The sequence below is a fragment of the Saccostrea echinata genome, unplaced genomic scaffold (assembly GCF_033153115.1).
Source record: "Saccostrea echinata isolate AGI-Se365-2 ecotype Australia unplaced genomic scaffold, CSIRO_AGI_Sech_v1 ptg000016l, whole genome shotgun sequence".
NCBI classification, from domain to species: Eukaryota; Metazoa; Mollusca; class Bivalvia; order Ostreida; family Ostreidae; genus Saccostrea; species Saccostrea echinata.
Genome location: NW_026889765.1, coordinates 21,802,112 through 21,824,168, shown reverse-complemented (window position 1 = coordinate 21,824,168; position 22,057 = coordinate 21,802,112). Strand labels below are relative to the sequence as shown.

Below are 22,057 nucleotides of genomic sequence, written 5' to 3'. Positions count from 1 at the left end.
TTGGTCAATGAATGAAGAACGTTGTCATATTTGATAAATTAATGACGTTTCTAGTGATGTGTTTTCAATAAATGATGTATTTAGTAACGCTCGTTCAATAAATAACATACCTAGTGACGTTTGATCAATAAATTACGTACCTAGTGGCGTTTGATCAATAAATGACATACTTAGTGACGTTAGATCAATAAATGACGCACCTAGTGACGTTTGATCAGTAAATGACGTACCTAGTGCCGTTTGATCATCATCATTGTTCCATTCACATCTGTTGAATAGTAAATTGGAGGATACCAAGGTTTAATCCAGTAGTAACGATCAGCCCAGGGACCGTTCAGGAAGGCGTTGTGACAGGTGTTAAACCACCAGCCCCCTCTATATTTTAAGGCACAATGACTTATATCCCATGGGTCATTGTCTCTGTTCGGGGTACTGAAGTACATCCCAGACAGAACGAGAGCTGGGTGCCCAGGGTTTAACATCCTGTCACCTGTAAAATAAAAAGAAAATAAAACAATATCTTAAAAATAAATATATTAAATAGTTCATCCAGACAGATCAAGGATAAGAAAATACTCTGATTGATGAATCCACGCCCTCTCGCGCAATAGAACTTGGCAACAGTCAACATTGTTTGTCCACATGTGATATTACAAAAAAATAATTAAAAAACAGATATATCGACTGCACGGAATCAATCCGCGTCCGCTTTACCTTATTTGAAATTGTATAAAACATTTAGTAAAATATAATAAATATCTCATGTAATTTAGGATTTCCCTTTACAAAATTGGTTTGTTTCTCATATTTATATTTTGTGGCTGCTAAAACTATATGCCATTGTTAATAATACTTTTGAGAATTTCAAACAAATTATTAAACGTAACAAAGGTGGCAACACACGACAAACTATTTTACAGACTTTCTTATTCATTAAAGGAGGATAAGATATGGTGTTCTAGTGATGAGAGGATTATGGAAAGAAATATGCAATTTAATGGGTAACTGGGCTATCAAAATACTTATTGCATTAATGTAAATAAATTTAAGTTTACTTAGATTTTTTTTATTGTAATCAATGAGTGTCCTCCATGAATGTGCAAGTCTGAAATATTGTATAGTGATATATTATATAATGGTCAGTTTGTTTCATGTCTAAGGAGAGGCAGAGATTGACCAATCAAAATCTAACAATTAATATTCCGGCCACGCGGTGCGTCACTCTGCCTCTTCTCCCATATAAACAGACTTGGAGGACGGACGTTTTTTTCAGGTTTGTTATTAACCTCCTTCCACCCCGCCTCCGCCAAAATTTTGGTTGTAATGTTATATTTTAAAGCGTTTTCAGACCCATTTTCATGATTTTTCTGTTAGGTCTAAGTTGTAATTACTGGAAATTTGGATTATCTCCCTTTACAAAATTGGTTTATTTCTCATATCTATATTTTGTGTCTGCTAAAATTATATGCCATTGTTAATATTACTTTTGAGAATTTCAAACATATTATGAAACGTCACAAAGGTGGCAACACACGACAAACTATTTTACAGACTTTCTTTTCATTAAAGGAGGATAAGATATGGTGTTCTAGTGATGAGAGGATTATGGAAAGAAATATGCAATTTAATGGGTAACTGGGCTATCAAAATACTTATTGCATTAATAAGTATCAAAATACTTATTGCATTAATAATAATAATAATAATAATAATAATATATATATATATATATATATATATATATATATATATATATATATATATATAATATAATATAATATAATATAATATAATATAATATAATATAATAAAAAAAAAACAAGACAGCACTAAACATTTTCATCTTTAGGACGACATAGCTTCTCTCTCTTCCTCTCTCTTTCTTTTCTAAGGTACATTTAAAACACATTTCTACCTGTCACGTACCTAAGGTTCCCGTGGCATCTCCAGCCAGAAAGAGTTTATACTTCTCTCCTTCGTCGGAAATGGAGAATCGTTCGTACAACTCGTACAGTGTTGTACCATTTTCTAGTGTGATAGACACATACAGGTAGGACTTCTTTCCCTTTGTTAACTGATGAATAAGGTTATTTCCTGTTTTAAGGTAAATTTGAAATCAGTTTATATGTGCAATTCAAGTGATTTCTTTAATTGTTAATGAATATATCTAAAGGAAGATTTAATTTATATTCGAGAGCAGTTTTATTATATCTCACACTTCATATCTATCGTGATGAGTTTTTGGTTTCTTTTTGAAGACAAAAGCTAAGATGGTCGTTCATTTGAATTTCTGTTTTCCTTATTTTGCTTTCATCAATATGCATATTAAAACAAAAACGCATCAATCAATAAACGTAAACTTAATATCATCCAACAAAAATTTTCGAACCATTGACTCCTTGTGTTTTATATATCGTTACAAACATTCCAAAATTTGGAAATCAATGATGAAGATTTTATCAAATTCAGATTTACCAATCCAGACATTCTGGCCCGGTTCACCAAAACCATTCTTATATTCTTTCCAACTCCTTTGAAAGTTTAGAGATCCATCTTTTCGGTTTTGGATAACCTTTAAAAGATATAAACGTACATTCATTTAATTCTAGAAAATGAAAGTTGATGTTTTTCTGTCTAGAGTTGATGCTTTGAACCAAGAAGTCACACCTTTGAATAGCACTCATTCTTATGATGCATGTTACTCCTCGGAGGAAACAAATAAAACATTTAATACATGTATAAATACTCTGTTGAAAGCCAATTTTGAAGCTTAAATAAATTTTATAGATACCGTCCAACCTCCGTCCATTGTCTCCATATCACAGTAAACTCTGACTGGACAAGAGCGGGCCCCAAAAGGATAAATTTCATACACACCTGAACTAGTGTGACCATTATCACGAACGTCTTTACAATCCATAGGAAGAACTGAAAATGAAATGTTGAAACATTTGACATTTTTATTTAAAATTAGAAAAAAGTGAAAATTACGGCGACGCAAATGAAAATTCCATATTTCTAATTCCTAAAAAGGTACCAAGTATACACAATTTGAGCTTAATTTTTAGATTATATTTTACAATTTGCGAATTGTACTACTAAGCTGATATTTTCAAATGTTTTTCTTTTATTTTTATTGTAAAGCAGTGTGAATATTATATACTACGAGAAAATTGGTATAATGTACAGAATTTAAAGAAACTCTTCACAAAAAAACCTGGGTTTTTGATAATATTTTCGTTGATCGCTAGGATCCTCGGACGTAAAACCTCGAACAATCAGTAAATTGAAATTACAAAGATTGAATTATTTTAAAAATAGATGTTTTTATAATTTTACAGATAATTGTTTTTTTTTAATTTTAAAGATGTTCTCGTTTATTTCAGTTTGAGTTTATCCATTATAGGAAAACAGCAATACATACACTTATCAAAATAGTACCTCCACCCTGCCTCATCAGACATTTCAGATGTACAGTTGAACTGAGTGTGGACTCGGCACTTCTTCAGTTTAGGATTGTATCCAAAGACACCGCAATCCTCTTGACACATCGCGGAACAAACACATGTAGACTGAGCATTGTATTCGCCCAAAAGTTCGTCATTAAACTTTTTATTATCAAAGTCCAGTTTTGCGGTATAATTCCAAGAAACATTGGTGGCTTGGGACCATGTAAAGAAGAAAACATTCAAACAGATGATACAATCATGATAGTTCATATTGCACTGTGGGTTTAACACCAACTTCTGTGTTCCTCTAAGAATCCGAAAATTGATGTTTTAGCTTACAAGTACTTGTATAAATACCAGTCTAAATTTCTACGGAAAACTGATTGGTTAACCGTTGTAATTTTGTATTTTAATATTGTAGAAATATTGATATTCTGAACGAAAGGCAATACACGGATAGCTTAGGGATGAAATCTTACACAGAGGTACATATTCAGAGAAGTATTGATGGCATAATCATAGGGTACCTAATCTATAATTTTAACATATTAGTCTATCATTAAGTCAAATGTTGACTGACGTTTTGCATACAAATTGTTAGGCCATAATTTTCACACTGATTGTTTACGGATTTTTCCGTTTGCCCGATCATGACAAGGAGCACTCGTCGGATATGACCGGTCGAAAGGGGATGCTCACTCCTCCATGGCACCTGATCCTACCTCTGATATTTTTAAAGGTCCGTGTTTGCTTTGTTCCAATTTCGTACTGTTTCAAAGGATTTTTGAGCCTGATTTCTGATCGTTATCTTCATATGTCTTTCTTTTAGCTAAGCCTGAATTTCTATGCACGTAGAATTAATCATGAAACATTATGTGATAAAGTGTAGATTGAGTAGACCTTTCAAACCAGACAGGTTTTTTTCTTAATAACAATACTAGAAGGGCATATACGATGATAAGTTGCCGATTTTTGTCTATTGAGGACACTGATTTTGGATTTATTGCAAGTAGTAAGAGTTCAGTAATTATGGGAATTTCCAGCATCAATGTGCAGAATGTTCCTGATGCTAATCATAGCATTTTAAATCTTCTATATACATGGTATTATGCAGCAATTGATAACACCTTTTTACAGAGAGTGGGTTGATTCAAAAGGCCTTTTTCTTCGTGAAATCAAGTCGTCTTAGTGGTAGGGTATATCGATGTAAAATATTGGTTTTTGACACCTTTTCTTGAACCCAGAAGATGGACTGTTAATACAATAGGTCTGGAATGATGTACAATACCATGTGCATTAAAGGATGATGATGATATCGATGATTATGATGACGTACAATCATGGCCTGTCTAGATGGTTAATATGGTTTTATTTTTGCTAGGAAACATCAGTATTGACCATAATATATATATATTTGGTCAATACTTATATATGTATAAGAAAGCATACAGGGCAATTTCCTTTCATAAAAAAAAGTATTTTGTTTATTATTTTTTTTTCATAATATACTCTTTCATTGAATATTTTACGGCATATCACCTATGGACGTCCTTGTTCCTCCTAGGAGGGATTTGTTAAATAAGTCAGCTTGAAAAGAAATAGAAAATTTGGTCAGCTAAAACGGACGATATTCAGTACCTATAGGTCCAACAGAACAACAACAACAACAAAAAACAAAAACAAAAAAAAAAAAAAAAAAAAAAAAAAAAAACACACGTTTTTCTAAAGACTTGTAATAATAAACTCCAGCGTAGTCTTAATGTCTTCAAGTTCTTGTAATGGGCTTCGCTTGATCACAGCGTAATCCATGTGAGACATCAGGCAAATGTAACCATGCGCGTATTCATGACTACACAGACTGCTTTGCTTACTATGCACTGACAACTTCATATAAATCTATTATAATCTATCATAATATGCTTATTGCTTAAGAGCGTATTTTAATGCACTTACTTTGAGGTGCAAACATTTATACAGTTACATGGTGAATAGGCTTGTTTTAAGTACATATAAGTACACCCTCTTCACCATGAGCAAAGATTTGATTTATTTCTTGAGTAAATCAAACTTGTGCGATATTTTCCCCCATAATTAGGCAATTGACTGATCTGTAAGTTCTCTGCAGCTAATAAATAACTTAAGTGTATGGTAAACGGGATGATTTCAGTTTTTTCATCGTCAATGTGACTTATTTATGCAGTAATAATCCAAAATCACCTGCACATGATGTTTATATCTCCCAACTGATTCGATATTCGAGAACATGGCCTGAGAACGATCTGGTTTTTTTTTAACCAAGCAAGCTACTTACAAATTAATTTATGTTACAAGGATTTCAACAACCATACCACGTTTAAATCGGTTTTAAGCAAATAATATAATCATTATTACGACCTTGTTTGTAGATAAAGACTGTTATTTGGTCGTAATTTGACTGAAATGTCCAATACTGATTATAAGGCCATTCTTGTTATACGAAGTTTGAATATAGAGTACTCCGTATACCTAATCAATTCATAGGAATCACGGCCGGTGTGACCGATCGGAGAGATATGTATACAACTCCTAGGTACCTTCACTACTGGACAAAGAAGTTTTGATAATTCCAATTTTTTCTTGAGCGTGGTAAAATAGATGTAGGGAACATTAAACCTTTAACTATGAAAAATGAAAGTCACTAACAGTAATCAAGCTCAAAAGTTCATTGAAAAAATTTTAAAAAATGGAACAGAGCAAACACGAACCTCTTAAAACATCAGAGGTGTGCCAGGTGCCATGGGAGAGTAAGCATCCCCTATCTACCTGTGACACCTGCTATGTGCTCCTTGCCATGATCAGACAAACGGGAAAATCCCTAGACAAGTCAATGTATAAATAATAATGGCCCAACAATATGAAAATCGTCAGTCAGCATTCGACCTGTGTTCCTTGTTATGATCGGGCATACGAAAAAAAATCCGTATTAATTCAGTGTAAAAATAATGACCTAACAATTTGAAATACTTTGTAAAACAGCAGTCTACATTCGACTTAATAATAGATTGTATTTGCTGACTAGGTCGTTGTATCGACCTTTGAATTTGCGAAATGTTGACTTTTTTGTAATAAAAAAATTAACAAAATCTATACTTTCAAAGTGCATAACCTTTTAAGACTTTATACAACCATTCCACACCATAATTGAAATACCAGGCTTTCTGACATCATTGATAACTTCTTTTGTAATAAGAATGGAATGGAAGAATGGAACTCTTGCCTCGTCAGTGCTCTTAAACAAAGTTACTGTTTAAAGAGCAATTCTGATTTTACATAAATTAAGTAATTTTTGAGTTGATACCAAACAGATGCATAAGTCCTCAATAACAATATCTTTGAGGTCTTTGGAGACCAGGTCGGTCTAACTCGCAAAAACATTATTACAGTTAACTATGGTTATTTTGTGATCACTGTAGATTTTTTTTTTGAGATTTCAAAGCTTATAATCTCTTCAATTCGATAACAGCGATACAAAATTTGGATATAATAACATAAATATACCAGATTTAGTTCTATTTAATATCAAAAAGTGTGCTTGTATGAGTTGGAGACCATACAATATAACAATCTGAAATCCATAGTAAAAATACTTTGATTTATTATCATTAAAACTGATACTATTGTAAAATATATTTAACTATGGTGTTTTTTGTTAGGCAATTGTGCTGTACATTGTGGCAGACCTGTTTCTTTTTTGTATTCTTGTGAGGAAGAATTTATTCAAAAAAGAAAAGAAGTATCTAGCCGTGGCTTTCAAATCGAAACTTAGATATATAGATGACATTCTCACCAATTAACAAAATTCATTTTCATTCCTACGTTGATTCGATATATCCCTTTGAACTCGAAATAAAAGACACACAGGATCTGACACATTTGTTTTATATTTGGATATTTTACTGGAAAAAGACGTAAACAGCAACCTAACAACAAAACTTCAAGACAAATGTGATGACTTTAACCTTTTTATCACATTTTCTTACTTATGTAACAATATAACATTTTCAGCTGTATATGGAGTTTATGTCTCTTAGTTGATTCAATAAGCAAGATCATGATCTACGGACGGATTTTTTTTAAACGAGGCAAGCTATATTTCATATTTGGTCATACAATGAACTTGTTTGCTAATACAAATTTGTCGCGAGCTGATGACTGAAGTCTTTCATTCATCCTTTTTTTTATTGAATTGACTTCGAATATCTCCGATTAACTGATTGTGACAAAGGGTTCGAAGCGGTTTTGACCAGTTGGCAGGGGGATATAATCCTTAGTCCTCCATGCATCTGATCCCACCTCCGATGTATTCAAAAGTCTGGGTTTGCTATAATCTCAAGTTGCATTATTTCATTGGACGTTTGAACTTGATTGTTGTTTGGTATCTTCATATTTCAATAGTAAGTTATATAATAACACTGTTATTGACAATTGCCCAGCCTAAAGTTTTGGGGGCATTCTCCCATTTGTTAAACTTTAAGTGATTCCGTATTTTCCAGACACCCACTAATTTTATCATCCAGGATCATAAACTAAACAATCTGAAGTGTAAACTATCGGTATTTTCTCTTAAATGGCTTATGTTTCCTCATTTAAAACAAGTTAAAGACATCCCTGTTATACTATTATATGGAAATTCTATATTTAGCTTATTATGTTTCTTTCATGGAGGCAAGGATACAACTTGAAAACAGAGATCTCAGAACGATAAGGGAATCAGTATGAACAAACTCTCTTTGTCTTTAATCTTAATAAAGGCCGTTATAATGAATTTGTAAACAAATATAACCTATTATTGGGTCCTATTTTGGCTGACGTCTTTCATACCAATTATAAGACATTTGTTTTTATACTAAATTTGGATACGGGGTGTTCCGTCTACCTGGTCAATACATAGGGCTCACGGGAGGATGACAGGTCAACAGGGGATGCTTACTTCTCCAAGACACCTGATCCCATCTCTGGAATTTCAAGGTGTCCGTGTTTTATGCCTTCTTCACAGATTTGAACTGTTTGTAGATTTCTGGAAATCGATCACTGTTCGTTATCTTCACCTTTTTCATTTAAAAAATGTATGTAAAACGACTCGAGAAACCTGAGGCACTCAGAAATTAGTTTAGAATATAAAAAAATCTCTCTGTCTTTAATCTTAGTGTCTTATTTGCATTTTAGTCGTCTGATGTATGAATTTATTCCTCTGTAAGTGTAAGAAGCATAATTATGAGCAATTAGTTATCATTAATATTGGATTTGAAAAACCCATATAACGATATTCTTATGACAGAAATAATACAAATACAAACGCCTATATTAAGAATTAAACGTAAAACTAAGTGTTTACGTCAGTCTTACTTTAATCATGATGTCTTTTCTGAAACGCAGTTAAAAAGAATAAATACATCTGATGTAAGCATCCAGCTCTTTACAAATGTAACAAACGTCCTTTTGAGCAATTAGTTTTCATTAATATTGGATTCAGGAAAGCCGTAAAATGATATCCTAATGGCATGGACAAGAGTCAAGAATTAGCTAAATAAGCAAATAAACAGAATGAATAGTTTTGAAAAACTGTCATTTTGAGTGCATAAGCACGACAATGTCTTCTTTTTTCTGACGGTGTAGAGGTTTAGATTTTAAAATTATTATTCTTTAAGTAAGCCATTAAATAATATTATTTGCTATCACTCCCCAAGAAAAAGACATAATCTCAAGTAGATAAGTATGTCTTTTGTGGGTTATCTGATGTCAGTGATATCTTAATATCACTGTCTACGCAGTTAAGCTTACATGTACGGAAACTGCGAAATCATTGGGAGCAATGTCTGCGGACAATAGGCGGGGTATCGCAGAAATGGATCATCAAAAATGTCGATCTGTATATTCTTGGAAAGTTGTTACAAGTTGAGCACTTTGATCCTAAATATGTGTAGGCAATCCACAGTACCACGTAAACAGGAAGAGTCTCTTCTGAGCATTTTCCTGCCTGCACACATGATTTTGATACAGCTCGGTGCTCCAAAACTTTCAATGAAGTTGTCATTCTTGAATTAGTTTTTTTCGCATTGATCATGAATAATTTGCGATGAAATCATAGCTTCTCAAATTAAATTCAAATTTCGCCAATGAAGTTTAATCAGAAACCTTTATGCCCTACAGCAAAGCAATTTATAACTTCACAAAATGTTTATAATATTAAAAAGTGCAAAAAATTTACTTGTTCCATGAGACTTATTTTATCTTCATAATATAGCTGTATATGTTTTTAAAGATCATCAGAAAATATTTTTTTTGTAAACTACTTGAAAATACGAATATTTTTTTTATCTGTAAAGTTTTATTGAGTCCATGCGAATAGCAAGCTCACAATACAATTTGTACGCAAACTTCAACCCTAACAACCCTCGTTTATTTGTTTGTACCAATATCAGGTTTCATCTAAGACACACCCATCATCAAGGTCCTTAAATTATTTAACGCAGCCATTTGTCGAAAACGCAAATAAATGGATTGACTTAAAACCTAAACGGCTTTCTGAAATTAACTGAAATTGAGAAAGCCCGTTGAATAATATCGATGACAACGAGTAATATAGAAACAATCTGTTATTATTTAACAAATGTTCATCAGCCACCTAGAAGCTACGCCAGCTCTTCTCCAGGCATCAATAAATTGTAAAAAGTGAAGACAAAAACAATGCCGAATCTCATGAATCCATTGCAGAATCGCAAACAGGCAAAACACCTCCCCCTGGTTACATCAGAGGGATATCACGAGGCTAGGAGTAAGCACCTGCGTTCGATAGACAAACAAACATAGGAACAAGAGGCCCATTGGCCACAACGCTCACCCGAGTAACTATGGCTATTATTTATCAGCAGGTCACCCCATACATTCCTATGTAAAATTAAGATAATAATAATGACTTTGCCCTACCCATAGCCCCACCCTACCCTCAGGTGTCATGATTTGAACAAGCCTGAATCTGAGGTTGTTCCCATATATATATATATATATATATATATATATATATATATATATATATATATATATATATATATATATATACAGACCCTGAAACGTGCTACTACCCCAAAAAAGCGTGTAACTTTCGTGCGCTTTTCGTTTCGTGCAAACCGTGTAGCGTTTCGTGTAAACCGTGCAGCGTTTCGTGCAATCCGTGTAGCGTTTCGTGTAAACCGTGCAGCGTTTCGTGTAAGCTCCAAAGCGTTTCGTGCAAACCGTGTAGCGAGCGTGCGAGAAGCGTGTGAGAAACGTGCGACTTTCGTGTAAGAACCGTGTGAGAAACGTGCGACTTTCGTGCAAGAATCGTGTGAGAAACGTGTAGGATTCATTCGGAAGTCTTTTTATTTTAAAGATGGCTATTGATGGATCAACATGTCATTCTGTGTTGTTTGTAACTAATATTATTCGGATATATCATACCGGTGGTATATTAAGAGTGAAAAAATACGGAAACAACAAAATAAGATTACTCGGTAATGTATTACATATTTGTTTGATTTTCTTTCTTTTTTTATTTCAATAAAGATGGACAGAAAATGTGTTAAAAGTAATTAATTATATGCACATAATTTTTAAGGTATTTGATTCAATACATTTTTTAAAGGGAGCAATACTGAACATATTTTAAAAGAAAATTCATTAGAAATCCGGTCTTGTCGTTTTCATTCATTTATTCGAATCTCTTCACCATTCTACAATAATGGGATGTGGGACAGCAAGAATATATCGGTGATTAATACAAAATAATAGATAAATATGGCAGGTGTGAAAAATAAAATGCAAAATTTAGTGTGTTGCTATAAATGTGAAGTATTGGAATTCTAGGCCGGGGAGCACAGTTAATTGATTTTCTTTATAAACGAACATAATTTTCTTATATTAAAAGATTGTGATGCAAATTATTTGGAACGATGAGTCATTTATAGTCTTTTTTATGCAAAAAAATTGGTTGATTAATAATAGTCATATAAATGAATTATAATTCACAGGCCCGTAGGAAGCAAATTCAAATGAGGGGGCACTATCAACTACCAAAATTCCTTGACAAGAAAAAAAAGGGGGGCAGCAGACGTTATTATTGAGGGGGCACAAGCATATTGTAGCTATTTTTCTACAGTATTTTATATATCGGCAAAATTATTGGGGGGCACGCCCCCCCGTGCCCCCCCCCCCCCCCCTCCGGTTCCTACGGCCATGATTCACATGCATCGACAAATATAGGGTTAAATATTTCCGGGAGGGGGGGGGGGTGATCAAATGAAAATACTAACTGAGTTTTTGTTGTAAACAAGTCTTTTATTGATGATTTTCTTTTTTAAAATAATCTATTGCTTTTTTCGGGGTGCGCCCGATGCACCCCTTAAAAATATTGTAATCTTCTTTACACTTTCAACACTCTGCTTACGACTGTGATCAAGGTCATTTACAACAGCGATCACGGCTTCCGCGTGCCGGGACTGAAAACTTGTTCTGCAAGTATCTCTTGTCAGTCATAGATAAGATGACAACCGACAATAACGATTGATTTTTAATTTGTGAAATTAAACGGTTTTATTAGTATTTAATGGGTATAAATAAATACCCGTGGATTTTAATTCTTAAATTTATCCGATTGTCTGTAAACAGTGAATTAATTTGCCAGTGCATTCGTAAATAAAATAAATCCTGAATAATCATACATGTATATTTAGTTGTTTTATTAATCACGCAGTTCTCGAGCATATTTTTTTTTTTAGTATTTGGACATATATATTGAATGTATGAGCCGTGACTATTGATTACATAAATCATTGATTTTTTTTTTTTTTTTTTTTTTTTTTTTTTTTTTTTTTTTTTTTTTTTTGTCTGGACGCGGTTTGAAATGAAGGATTTTAAAAGGTTGTGGGTATAATATTGTTTTTATTCGATAAACCAGTGCCTCAAAAGAGAACTAAATAATTACAATACTTATCCCCCGGCTTCTCTACCATATAAAATTTAAATGATTAAATAAAGTTTGACTCTGTAATGAAACGATATATTTACCATTTTGAATAAAGTGCATTTAATGAATTACATGTATCGGGTCCCGCTGAAGATATGGATATCCTTTTTTTTCTTAGAACAGGCACTTGTTTCTATAATATTTTTCCCCCGATGGTTTACCTACTGAAACAAGTGCCCGTTATATTTAGTCATGTACAGATTTGAAGATACAACAGTAAGATCTCGGTAATCTAACCCCCCCCCCCTTTTACTGCTCAATGTTTCTGTTAGATGCAGTTTACATATTACCTTTGCAAATTATAAACAGAACCTAATTTTATCAAATGAATTTTTTTTTTTACTAAGTAAAAAAAAATGTATAAATCAATCAATAATTAAAAAAGGGAAAAGAAAATCAATCCGTTTACAGAAATCATACGCAATTGAATATTTTTTTTTTCCAAATCAATAACTGAGTTTATTTGTTAGTAATAAAACGACTATTTAATATCAAACTATAATTGGAAAAACATTAAATGCTGTGAAAGATTATGAATTACAAATATGATTTTTTTTTCTGTGAGTAATTTAGAGTCTAGTGAAAAAAAGGTTTGTACGCAGACGATAATAAGTATTTCACCGGGCGGGTCACATACTCACTGACAACTAGGTATTAATTACAACTGAACATTGAGTATTTTATCTGTTAATATAGTACTGGTGTAGCGAGTTTTAATCTTAACTTAATCTGAATGATTGCAATTCCTAACTAATCTTTGATTAATCCGTAATAATTGAAATAAAGTCCGAGAGATTCCGAATAGAAAATCCAGATCGAGGCCAAAGCGTGCGAGAATCGTGTACAAAGCGTGTGAGAAACGTGTACAAAGCGTTTCGTGCAGGCTTTCGTGTAAACCGTGCAGCGTTTCGTGCAAACCGTGTAGCGGGCGTGTACCGTTCGTGCAGCGTGCGTGTGGGGTAGTAGCACGTTTCAGGGTCTGTATATATATATATATATATATATATATATATATATATATATATATATATATATATATATATATATATATATATATATATTCATAAAATAATACATTTTTTTCAAGTTTGGGACCCTCGTATTTAAATGTGATTATTTTATTTCTTTTATATAAAGCATTTTTTTTTCAAGATTGTATGACCACAGTTAGCCATGCATTTATTAACATGCAAGAATTCATATGCTATGTAGATTTTAATTTTATTCCTGAAGAGGATGGTCGTACGGGTAACTGAAAACCAACTTTTTTTAACGTGCGAGAAATATCTGTCAGATTCTCTTCCTTTCTTCTATTACGAATATATTTCTACAATTAGTCAGTTATTTATGTAGAATGTTTCCTTGGTTGCGAAAATAAATGGTCATGAATAAATTTTAAGCAGAAGAAGAGGCCCAGGGGCCACATCACTCGCCTGAGCAATATGGCTAGGAAAAAGCAGAAATCAGTTCAGTCTTGAAAGGTTGAAAAGTTTAAATATAAAAGTGGTTTGTTTGGGGGGAAAGGGGGTTGATTTGAACTAAGTTGAATCTATACTTCATAGGGATGCTTTTGAATTAATATGACAAATAATGGCTTTGCTGTTCTTAAGAAGAAAATTTTTAAGATTTTTTTAAGAATGACTCTAATTCTTGGCCAAATTATTCGAGTATAACCTGGTTTGGGTCAGTTTACGCTTTATAATCCGCGAATCTTAAAATCATTAAATAACTAGGGGTTTAAAATTTCGTTGCTTTTCATTAGTTCAAATTTGCCGCTCAATAATACAACCTTAGTAACGGAAGTGATGGGAAGGGAGGGGAGGTAAAAACTGATACATAGGCCTAGCAGCCATGTTGTTTGTTTGCATGTGGTAAGATCGAATAGTTGTTTGAAGTTAAAGGTACATTTATTAAATCTGGAATTTTCCATGAATCCCGAGGACTGGAAATGAGAGGATTGTATGGATACAGAAGATTCAGTTGGTTGTCAGGGGGGGGGGGGGTGTCCCCATACCAAACCAGGTTATACAGAAATAATTTGTGTTCCTTTTTAGATATTAACCAATCAGAGGCTAGAATACAAACGAAATTAAATTATTCCTATATATTCCTATGTAAAACTTTGATCGCTCATTGTGGCTCCACCCTACCCCCGGGGGTTATGATTTGAACAAACTTATATCTTAACTATCTGAGGATGCCTCCATATAAATATGACCAATCATGGTTTTGCTGTTCTTGAGAAGATTTTTTAATGATTTTTCCTATGTATTCTTTTGTGAAACTTTGATCTCCCATTGGGGCCCCACCCTTTCCCCGGGGGTAATGATTTGAACAAATTTTAATCTACACTATCAGAGGATGTTTCCACATAGATATGACCAATCATGGCTTTGCTGTTCTTGAGAAGAAGATTTTTAAAGATTGTTGCTGTAAATTCCTATGTAAAACTTTGATCACCGATTGTGGCTCCTCCCTACCCCCGAGGGTCATGATTTGAACAAATTTGAATCTAAACTATCTGAGGATGCTTCCATATAAATATGACCAATCATGGCTTTGCTGTTCTTGAGAAGAAGATTTTTAAAGATTTTTCCTATGTATTCCTTTGTGAAATTTCGATCGTCCATTGTGGCCCCACCCTATCCCCGGGGGTCATGATTTGAACAAATTTGAATGTACAATACCTGAGGATGCTTCCATATAAATATGACCAATCATGACTTTGCTGTTCTTGAGAAGAAGATTTTTAAAGATTTTTCCTATGTATTCCTTTGTGAAATTTCGATCGTCCATTGTGGCCCCACCCTACCCCCGAGGGTCATGATTTGAACAAATTTGAATCTAGACTACCTGAAGATGCTTCCATATAAATTTCGTATTTTCAAGCACAGTGGTTCTTGAGAAGAAGATTTTTAAATGATGCCATTAATTTTTCACGAATTCATAATTATCTCTCCTTGGATGAAGGCGTGGCCCTTCATTTGAACAAATTTGAATTCCCTTTTCCCAAGGACACTTTGTGGCAAGTTTGGTTGAAATTGTCCAAGTGGTTCTTGAGAAGAATATGAAAATGTGAAAAGTTAACAACGACGACGACAGACAACGGACAAATTTCGATCAGAAAAGCTCATTTGAGCCTTCGGCTCAAGTGAGCTAAAAATCGCGAATTAAAAGTTGACATGAATAATAAACTATTAACAGTATATCAGTGCCATATTTGGTGAACAATTTTAGATAAGACAGAAATATATTGACATTCTCAAAAAGGAAAAAAAATGCCATATTTTGTAAAGTTGACATTTAGTTCCAACATTCTGTAAATTAACATTACTGAAATCATTGATATCAATTTTGTGAGCACAGTTATGGTTTCACTTATATGTACAAATTTATTTGCAAAATTAATATACCACATGTAATGAATCAATAGTGTGAAAGTCTTTTTCCTTCTACATGTATCATTGCACACCTTTAAGCAGCTTAAGGATATCCCATCATGAAGCAGTCTAATTATCCTTTGAAAAGTACCAGAAATACCTTGAACAGTAAATACTGCCAGGCGTTTCCCGCAATCAAATTCCATGAATGTTTATCCTCTAAGGTAAATATTGAAGATAATAGGGTATATTTCAATTATTTTTTAGTAACATAATACGTGCATTTGTTCGAGCAGAGATTAATTTCAATTATCCTCTAAGAGTACCGTTTAATTTAGGTAGACACATAAAGTACATATTCATCAGAACTCTTCACATTAAAGGCTAATAGAATTGCTTCTCAACAGTTATACTAGAAAAGGCTTATCTTAATTTATCCAGCCTATCTTTCTAGCCATGAAAAAGCCTTAACAATAAATGGAAATTAGGAAGAAGAACTGGACCCTGACAAACTGTAGATCGAGTTCATCATGACGAAAACACAGATAAAATTCAAGTTAAGCCTTCCTAACTTTCTACTCATATATCAAAAACAAGTAAAAAATACATCATATTAAAACCTTTGACAGTCATTTCTTTGGAGTGTAATGAGTAATTATTTGAACCTGCATAAAACACAAGATATGAACATTCTCTATAAAATAATACAAAATTTTATCTTATTCAGAGAAATAAGAGTAGGGTTATGGTTAGGGTTATTTCGTGGTTTTATTGGAAAAATGGTCTGTGGGGATTTGAGGGGGAAAATGGTCTGTGGGGATTTGAGGGGGAAAATGGTCTGTGGGGATTTGAGTTCGTGGATAAAGAAGTGTTGAGTAAATCTTTATCGAAATTTTTTTTCATTTTGTGGAGGCCATTAATTCTAGGGTTTCTTCATACTAGAAAACAGCAAAAATTAAACTCTTGAGACAGATGTAATAATGCCCATGTACTGTATGTAAGGATTTTTTTCTTAACCACTATGCACGCAAAGGACACATTGTAGTTTAAGTTTAACACTTATGCAAAAGAAAAAAAAATAGAAAGAAAAAATTAGCTAACTGTGAAATTTCAATTGCATTGTAAAAACCCATCGATTATAATGTTTTAACTAGAATTTCATGTCTGAACTCCTCTTCTATTGTGTTATCAAATAAAGATTGTAAAAGAAATCCCTCCACATGAAATGATCAATCAACTTGTGAGTAAACCCACACACCGGGTGATGGTCTAAACAGTCTTAAAATATTGCGATACATGTCTTTCAACTGAGCTTTGAAAATGAAGATATCGGGCACTAATATAATCAGAAGAACTAATGCAAGAAGACAAACTCCCAGAATCCCAATTCCTTTTGATGACTTCCTGTAGTCGATTGCACCCTCTTTCTCTCTGATACTTGATGAGAGGTTCCTGACCGCCACCTCTCATACAAACGTAGTTTTTTGCATTATTGGTCTCATGATGTTCAGCACCTCCTCAGGTGGATAGTAATTCAGAAATTCCCACTTGCTTACTTTGGGTTCTTCTTTGTCTGTAAAATAGGATATGGGATACATTCTGTTTATCTATATATGGAAAATTACATATCATCAGAAAATGCCTGATCAAGGCAAATTGCAGAAATTCATGGACAATAAAAGAACAATCTTACGTATATCTTTAAGTACATTGGACTAAGGTAATAAACTATATGTTCATAACTAAATGATTTCTGGATTAAATCAAAATAATTGTTACAACCCTTATGATATGACGTTAAAGGGACCTTGCCACAGTTACATTGTTTACAATTTTAAATGTCTATTTTTATTCAAAAAATGACTTCAGGTTAATGATTTGAACTTACGTGAATATTCTAAGAATTCAATGACAACGACATTCTTCATAACATCACTTCAAACATCTGTGTTTGAAAACAGAGCAAGAGCTCTGTTATTGTTAATGTTTACGTTTTACCGGGTGTGTTCAATTTGTTTAGTCTGCACACGTCAATTAGCACGGACTGACAATACTGGAGAGTTGGTTTTGCTTTCTCGCATTTCTACTCTGAACTTTCTGGATTATAGTTTTTATATTTTTTTTAATTAATACACAATCAAAATTTCTACTTTTCTTAGGTATTATGGATAAAGTTTACTTTGTGAAAGTGCAAGGATATGAATCAATCAAGCGCGTCCCAAAATTTGTAGTTTTGATAATTTCTTGATAAATGAAGTTTCTAAACACTTTTTTAGTATAGTTTGGTGTAAAATGCTCTAGGAATATAAAAGTCATTATATTATTTAGAAAATTTTAGAAGATATGAGATTCAAATCCGTGTCCCAGCATCTTTATTTATCTATATAAAATTACACAAACATTGAATAATTTTATAATTCTATCTTGTTTTTGATGATTTTTATGAGTATCATTTTGTAGACTAAGGCTTAGATATTACATTATGAATGAAAAACTTTTTCTGGCTTTCATATTAATAATTGTTTGTATAAATCCAGAACATATTTTTAATAAAAAAAGGAACAAATGTAACAGAAGGAGTTGGTTTACGTAGGACCAGCGTTGGGCCAACATAAGAATCCCAACATGGTCGAGAAGTTTGACATGGTAACATTGGTCCAAGGTTGGCCGAGCCTTGTCTTCCCCACGCCAACCATACAACCATTAACCAATGTTGACCCAACAAAGTCATGCTATCTGGGCCCCTGTATATATCAGAGGTGGTATCATCAGCCTAGGAGAAGTAAGCATCCTCTCTCGACAGGCCACACCTGCCGTGAGCCGTCTGTATTCATTCATCAGGTAAACGGAGTCAAATTTAAAAAAAACAAAAAGAAGAACAATGTCTAAAAGGAATAGGTAGGAAACAGTGGGTCAGAAAAAAAAATAATTTTGTTTTGCAATCAAGGTCATTTTAATGAATAAAAATTTACCGTCCTAAATTGAGTTAGTTAAAATTGCTATAACACCAATTATTTGACATTAGCCTGCCTCAGCTTTGTTAGGTATAAACACCGTTTGCTGGTAATAGAACAGTATTACTGAATGTTGAAGGTAGAAAAGTTAAAGTCATTCCGTTTTTGTTTTTTTTTTTCTTTTTAATTGCTTAGATTAGTTGTTAGCTGGCCATTAATGTAAAAGGTCCTAAGATAAAACAGATTTGGTTGTCTTTGTGTTGTTTTTCGTTTCGAGTTCACCAGGATATATCAAGTTAACATTTGAATGAAAATAACAATTTGTAAGTTGATAATTGATATTGTGAAATGTTGAATTGAAAGCCGCTGCAAAAGTTTTGTCTCATATAGAAGGTTCTTCACATGAATATAAAAATTTATCGGCTAATAAAGGAGCACAATTTTCAACCCATGGGGGCTCCAACAGATTATTGGAAGATCTGGTCCAAAGACTACATAGATATTGTCAAAGAGGGACTCCAGCTTCTTTATATATCAACAACTAAATTGTATGAGAAACGATATGACTTCAACTTTTAAATCGTGAACGTTCCTTATTTATGTAGTAATATCCATTACATTCATGTTGTTTACACCTCCCATTTTATTCGGTACTCAAGGGAATGCTCCGAGTACGACCAATTTCTAATCCGAGGCAGGCTACTGACAGATAAGTAAATGTTACAGGGATTTCAGCAACCTCGTTTAAAGTCGGCATCTCGTAAATTCTATGGTCGTTATAATGATCTTCTTAGCAAATATTTTGGATGACTTGTTTCATACCAATTGTTATATGTAAGCCTTTGTTTTTATACTGTATTTATACTGAGTTAAACCGGTCACGATAGCTTAGTTGTAGGACATTCGCTTCGTGATCGGGAGGCCAGGGTTCGATTCTCGTTGCCCCCCCCCCTCCTCCGCGTCAAGGCCTAGGACGTAAACATAGGTAGTGACCATTCCTTCGCCAAGCGCATTAGAAGTAAAAGCCACGGGTCTGTCGGATGAGACCTTAAAAAGCGAGGTCACGTGGCACGAGCAAGAACCATTACTGCTCAAAGACCTTGGACGTCGAGTATAGGTCTAAATTTGAAACCCTTTACTGGTATATGGTGAGGTCTCTATATGCGTGAAAATTATGCTGAATATGACTACGGAATGCTCCGTCTACCTGATCAATGCATAGGGCTCACGGCGGGTGTGGCCGGTAAACAGGGGATGCTTACTCCTCCTAGCCACTTGATCTTTCTCTGGAATTTCCAGGGGTCGTTTTTTATGCCCTCTTTACAAAATTGTATTGGTCATAGATTTTTGTAGATCGATCACTGTTCGTTATCTTCACCTTTTTCATTACAGCAGTTAATATTTTGTAAGGAGTAAAGATAGGGGCTTGGTAGAACACTTTCTAGACAACTACTAAACAAAGTTTCTTTGTTTAGTATTTTTATGAAGTTTAAGAATGCAGTATAGGAAGGTACTTCGTGACTGGAATGTTGAAAGGATTAAAGACTGAAATGTGATTTTGAAGAATTTCATGCTAAGAAGGTGAACTTTGAGTATAAGTATGATGTAGATCTAGAATTAAAACCAAGTTCATTTATGATGATGAACCTTACAAACTTACTAACAATACTGCTACAAGCCTTGTTTGCAGGAACTTTTACGTATTGTTCATGTAGTCTATTTCTTTTATCACATCCTATTTAGTGAAAACGGAAGGATAGATGGTTTCGCATATTGCCTTTTAACTTTCTAACGCGATTCTTCAGTACATTTCTAAAACTTCAAATGGCTTTTTAAAAATGCTTTCTGGCTCATGTTTCTCTTTTTTTGAGTAACGCGAGATAACTCCGCAATATTTTTTGTATATTAAGAGATATCTTTCTGTGTTATGGCTTTGACTTTCTAAAAATAGATATTTATACCCGCTTCTCCTCATGATCCCAGTATTGTCTGAAGTTAAGCAAAGGATTACAATATTAGAAAATTCCTATTAAAGTGGAATAGATAAGAAAAATACGTTTGCCCATTAGTAAAAATAGTTTGTCAGTTTTGTTTCAATTGATAGTGAAAACACATTTTATAACAACTTCTACGTACTCAAAGGATTAATCTATTTGCAAGTTTGAAAGCTATTTGACAAATAACAAGCATTTTTTTTTTTTTTTGTTATTTGGAATATAATTAAGCGCTTAAAGGAATATGGAAATTTTCATATGCATTTGTGTTCATGTACGGAAGCCCGTTGAGGCCAGTTCAGAGAAAGAAATATTTTCATTGCGTTTAAACGCAATAATTATTGCGTTTAAATGCAATAATATTTTTGCATTATTGCGTTTAAATGCAATAATATTTTTTTGCGTTTAAACGCAATAATCTTTGCCTTTAAACGCAATATTCCTTTCTTTTAAGGATTCATTTTGCATTTAAGAACAATGATATTGTAGTTTCAAATTCAGACATCAATCAGCCAAAACTTCCTAGGATCCGACACTTTAAAGAACCGATTGGTTTTTGTTTTTAAATAAATTTGCTATCAGGAAACGAAGAGTGTTTCAGTTGTGTTTCAGTTGAAGAGTGTTTCAGAGTTTAAGTCAAATGCTGACTAATTTTTTTCATACTATTTTTAGGCCCTTATTTACACATTGAATTGTCGACGGATTTTTCCGTTATTTCCCGATCCTGACAAGGAGCACACGGCGGGTGTGACTGGTCGGCAGGGGATGCTCACTCCTCCATGGCACCTGATCCCACCTCTGAAGTTTTAGAGGTCCGTGTTTGCTCTGCTTTTTTGTAATGATTAATGGACTTTTGAACTCGAATACAGTTCGTTATCTCCACATATATCATTGTACTCACTTAAGACCCTTCCCTCCTCAAATCCACCTTATACGGTTTATCATTTTTAGCATCATTGAATTATCATTTCCCTTGTGGGGTTTTTTTTTCTGTTTATTGTAGGCGATCATTGGTTAATTCAAGGATTAAAATCTCTATGACGTCGCGCACGATGTTGGTGTCAAAAAGTCAAAATTTCCATTGCGACAGCATTTGAGCTATTTTTATAATTTTGAAACAGTTAACTGTATGAAAACTATATATCATTCGGTCGGTTATTGTATGCTTTATGTATTTTAATATAAATATTGGTCAAAAAATTCCATTTATCAAATATATGAATTCGACTATTCCTTCAAT

The 22,057-nt window shown here is 33.4% G+C and overlaps 1 protein-coding gene across 1 annotated transcript; it reads right to left on the bottom strand.

Annotated features, from left to right (window-relative positions):
• Positions 1 to 230: 230 nt before the first annotated feature.
• Positions 231 to 3,719, bottom strand: LOC133188698 (fibroleukin-like). Its single transcript, XM_061324201.1, has 5 exons — positions 3,425 to 3,719; positions 2,792 to 2,928; positions 2,476 to 2,572; positions 1,927 to 2,094; positions 231 to 490 (listed from the first exon to the last, which is right to left on the bottom strand). The coding sequence occupies exons 1-5, from the start codon at positions 3,717 to 3,719 to the stop codon at positions 231 to 233; spliced, it is 957 nt and encodes a 318-aa protein (XP_061180185.1).
• Positions 3,720 to 22,057: the final 18,338 nt, after the last annotated feature.

Excerpts from the sequence above, each read along its gene's own strand:
- LOC133188698 (XM_061324201.1), bottom strand. The coding sequence starts at position 3,719 with ATGAACTATCATGATTGTATCATCTGTTTGAATGTTTTCTTCTTTACA. Across the intron at positions 2,573-2,791 it reads CAATGGACGGAGGTTGGACG|GTTATCCAAAACCGAAAAGA; the intron begins GTATCTATAAAA and ends TATCTTTTAAAG. Across the intron at positions 2,095-2,475 it reads GGGCCAGAATGTCTGGATTG|GAAATAACCTTATTCATCAG; the intron begins GTAAATCTGAAT and ends ACCTTAAAACAG.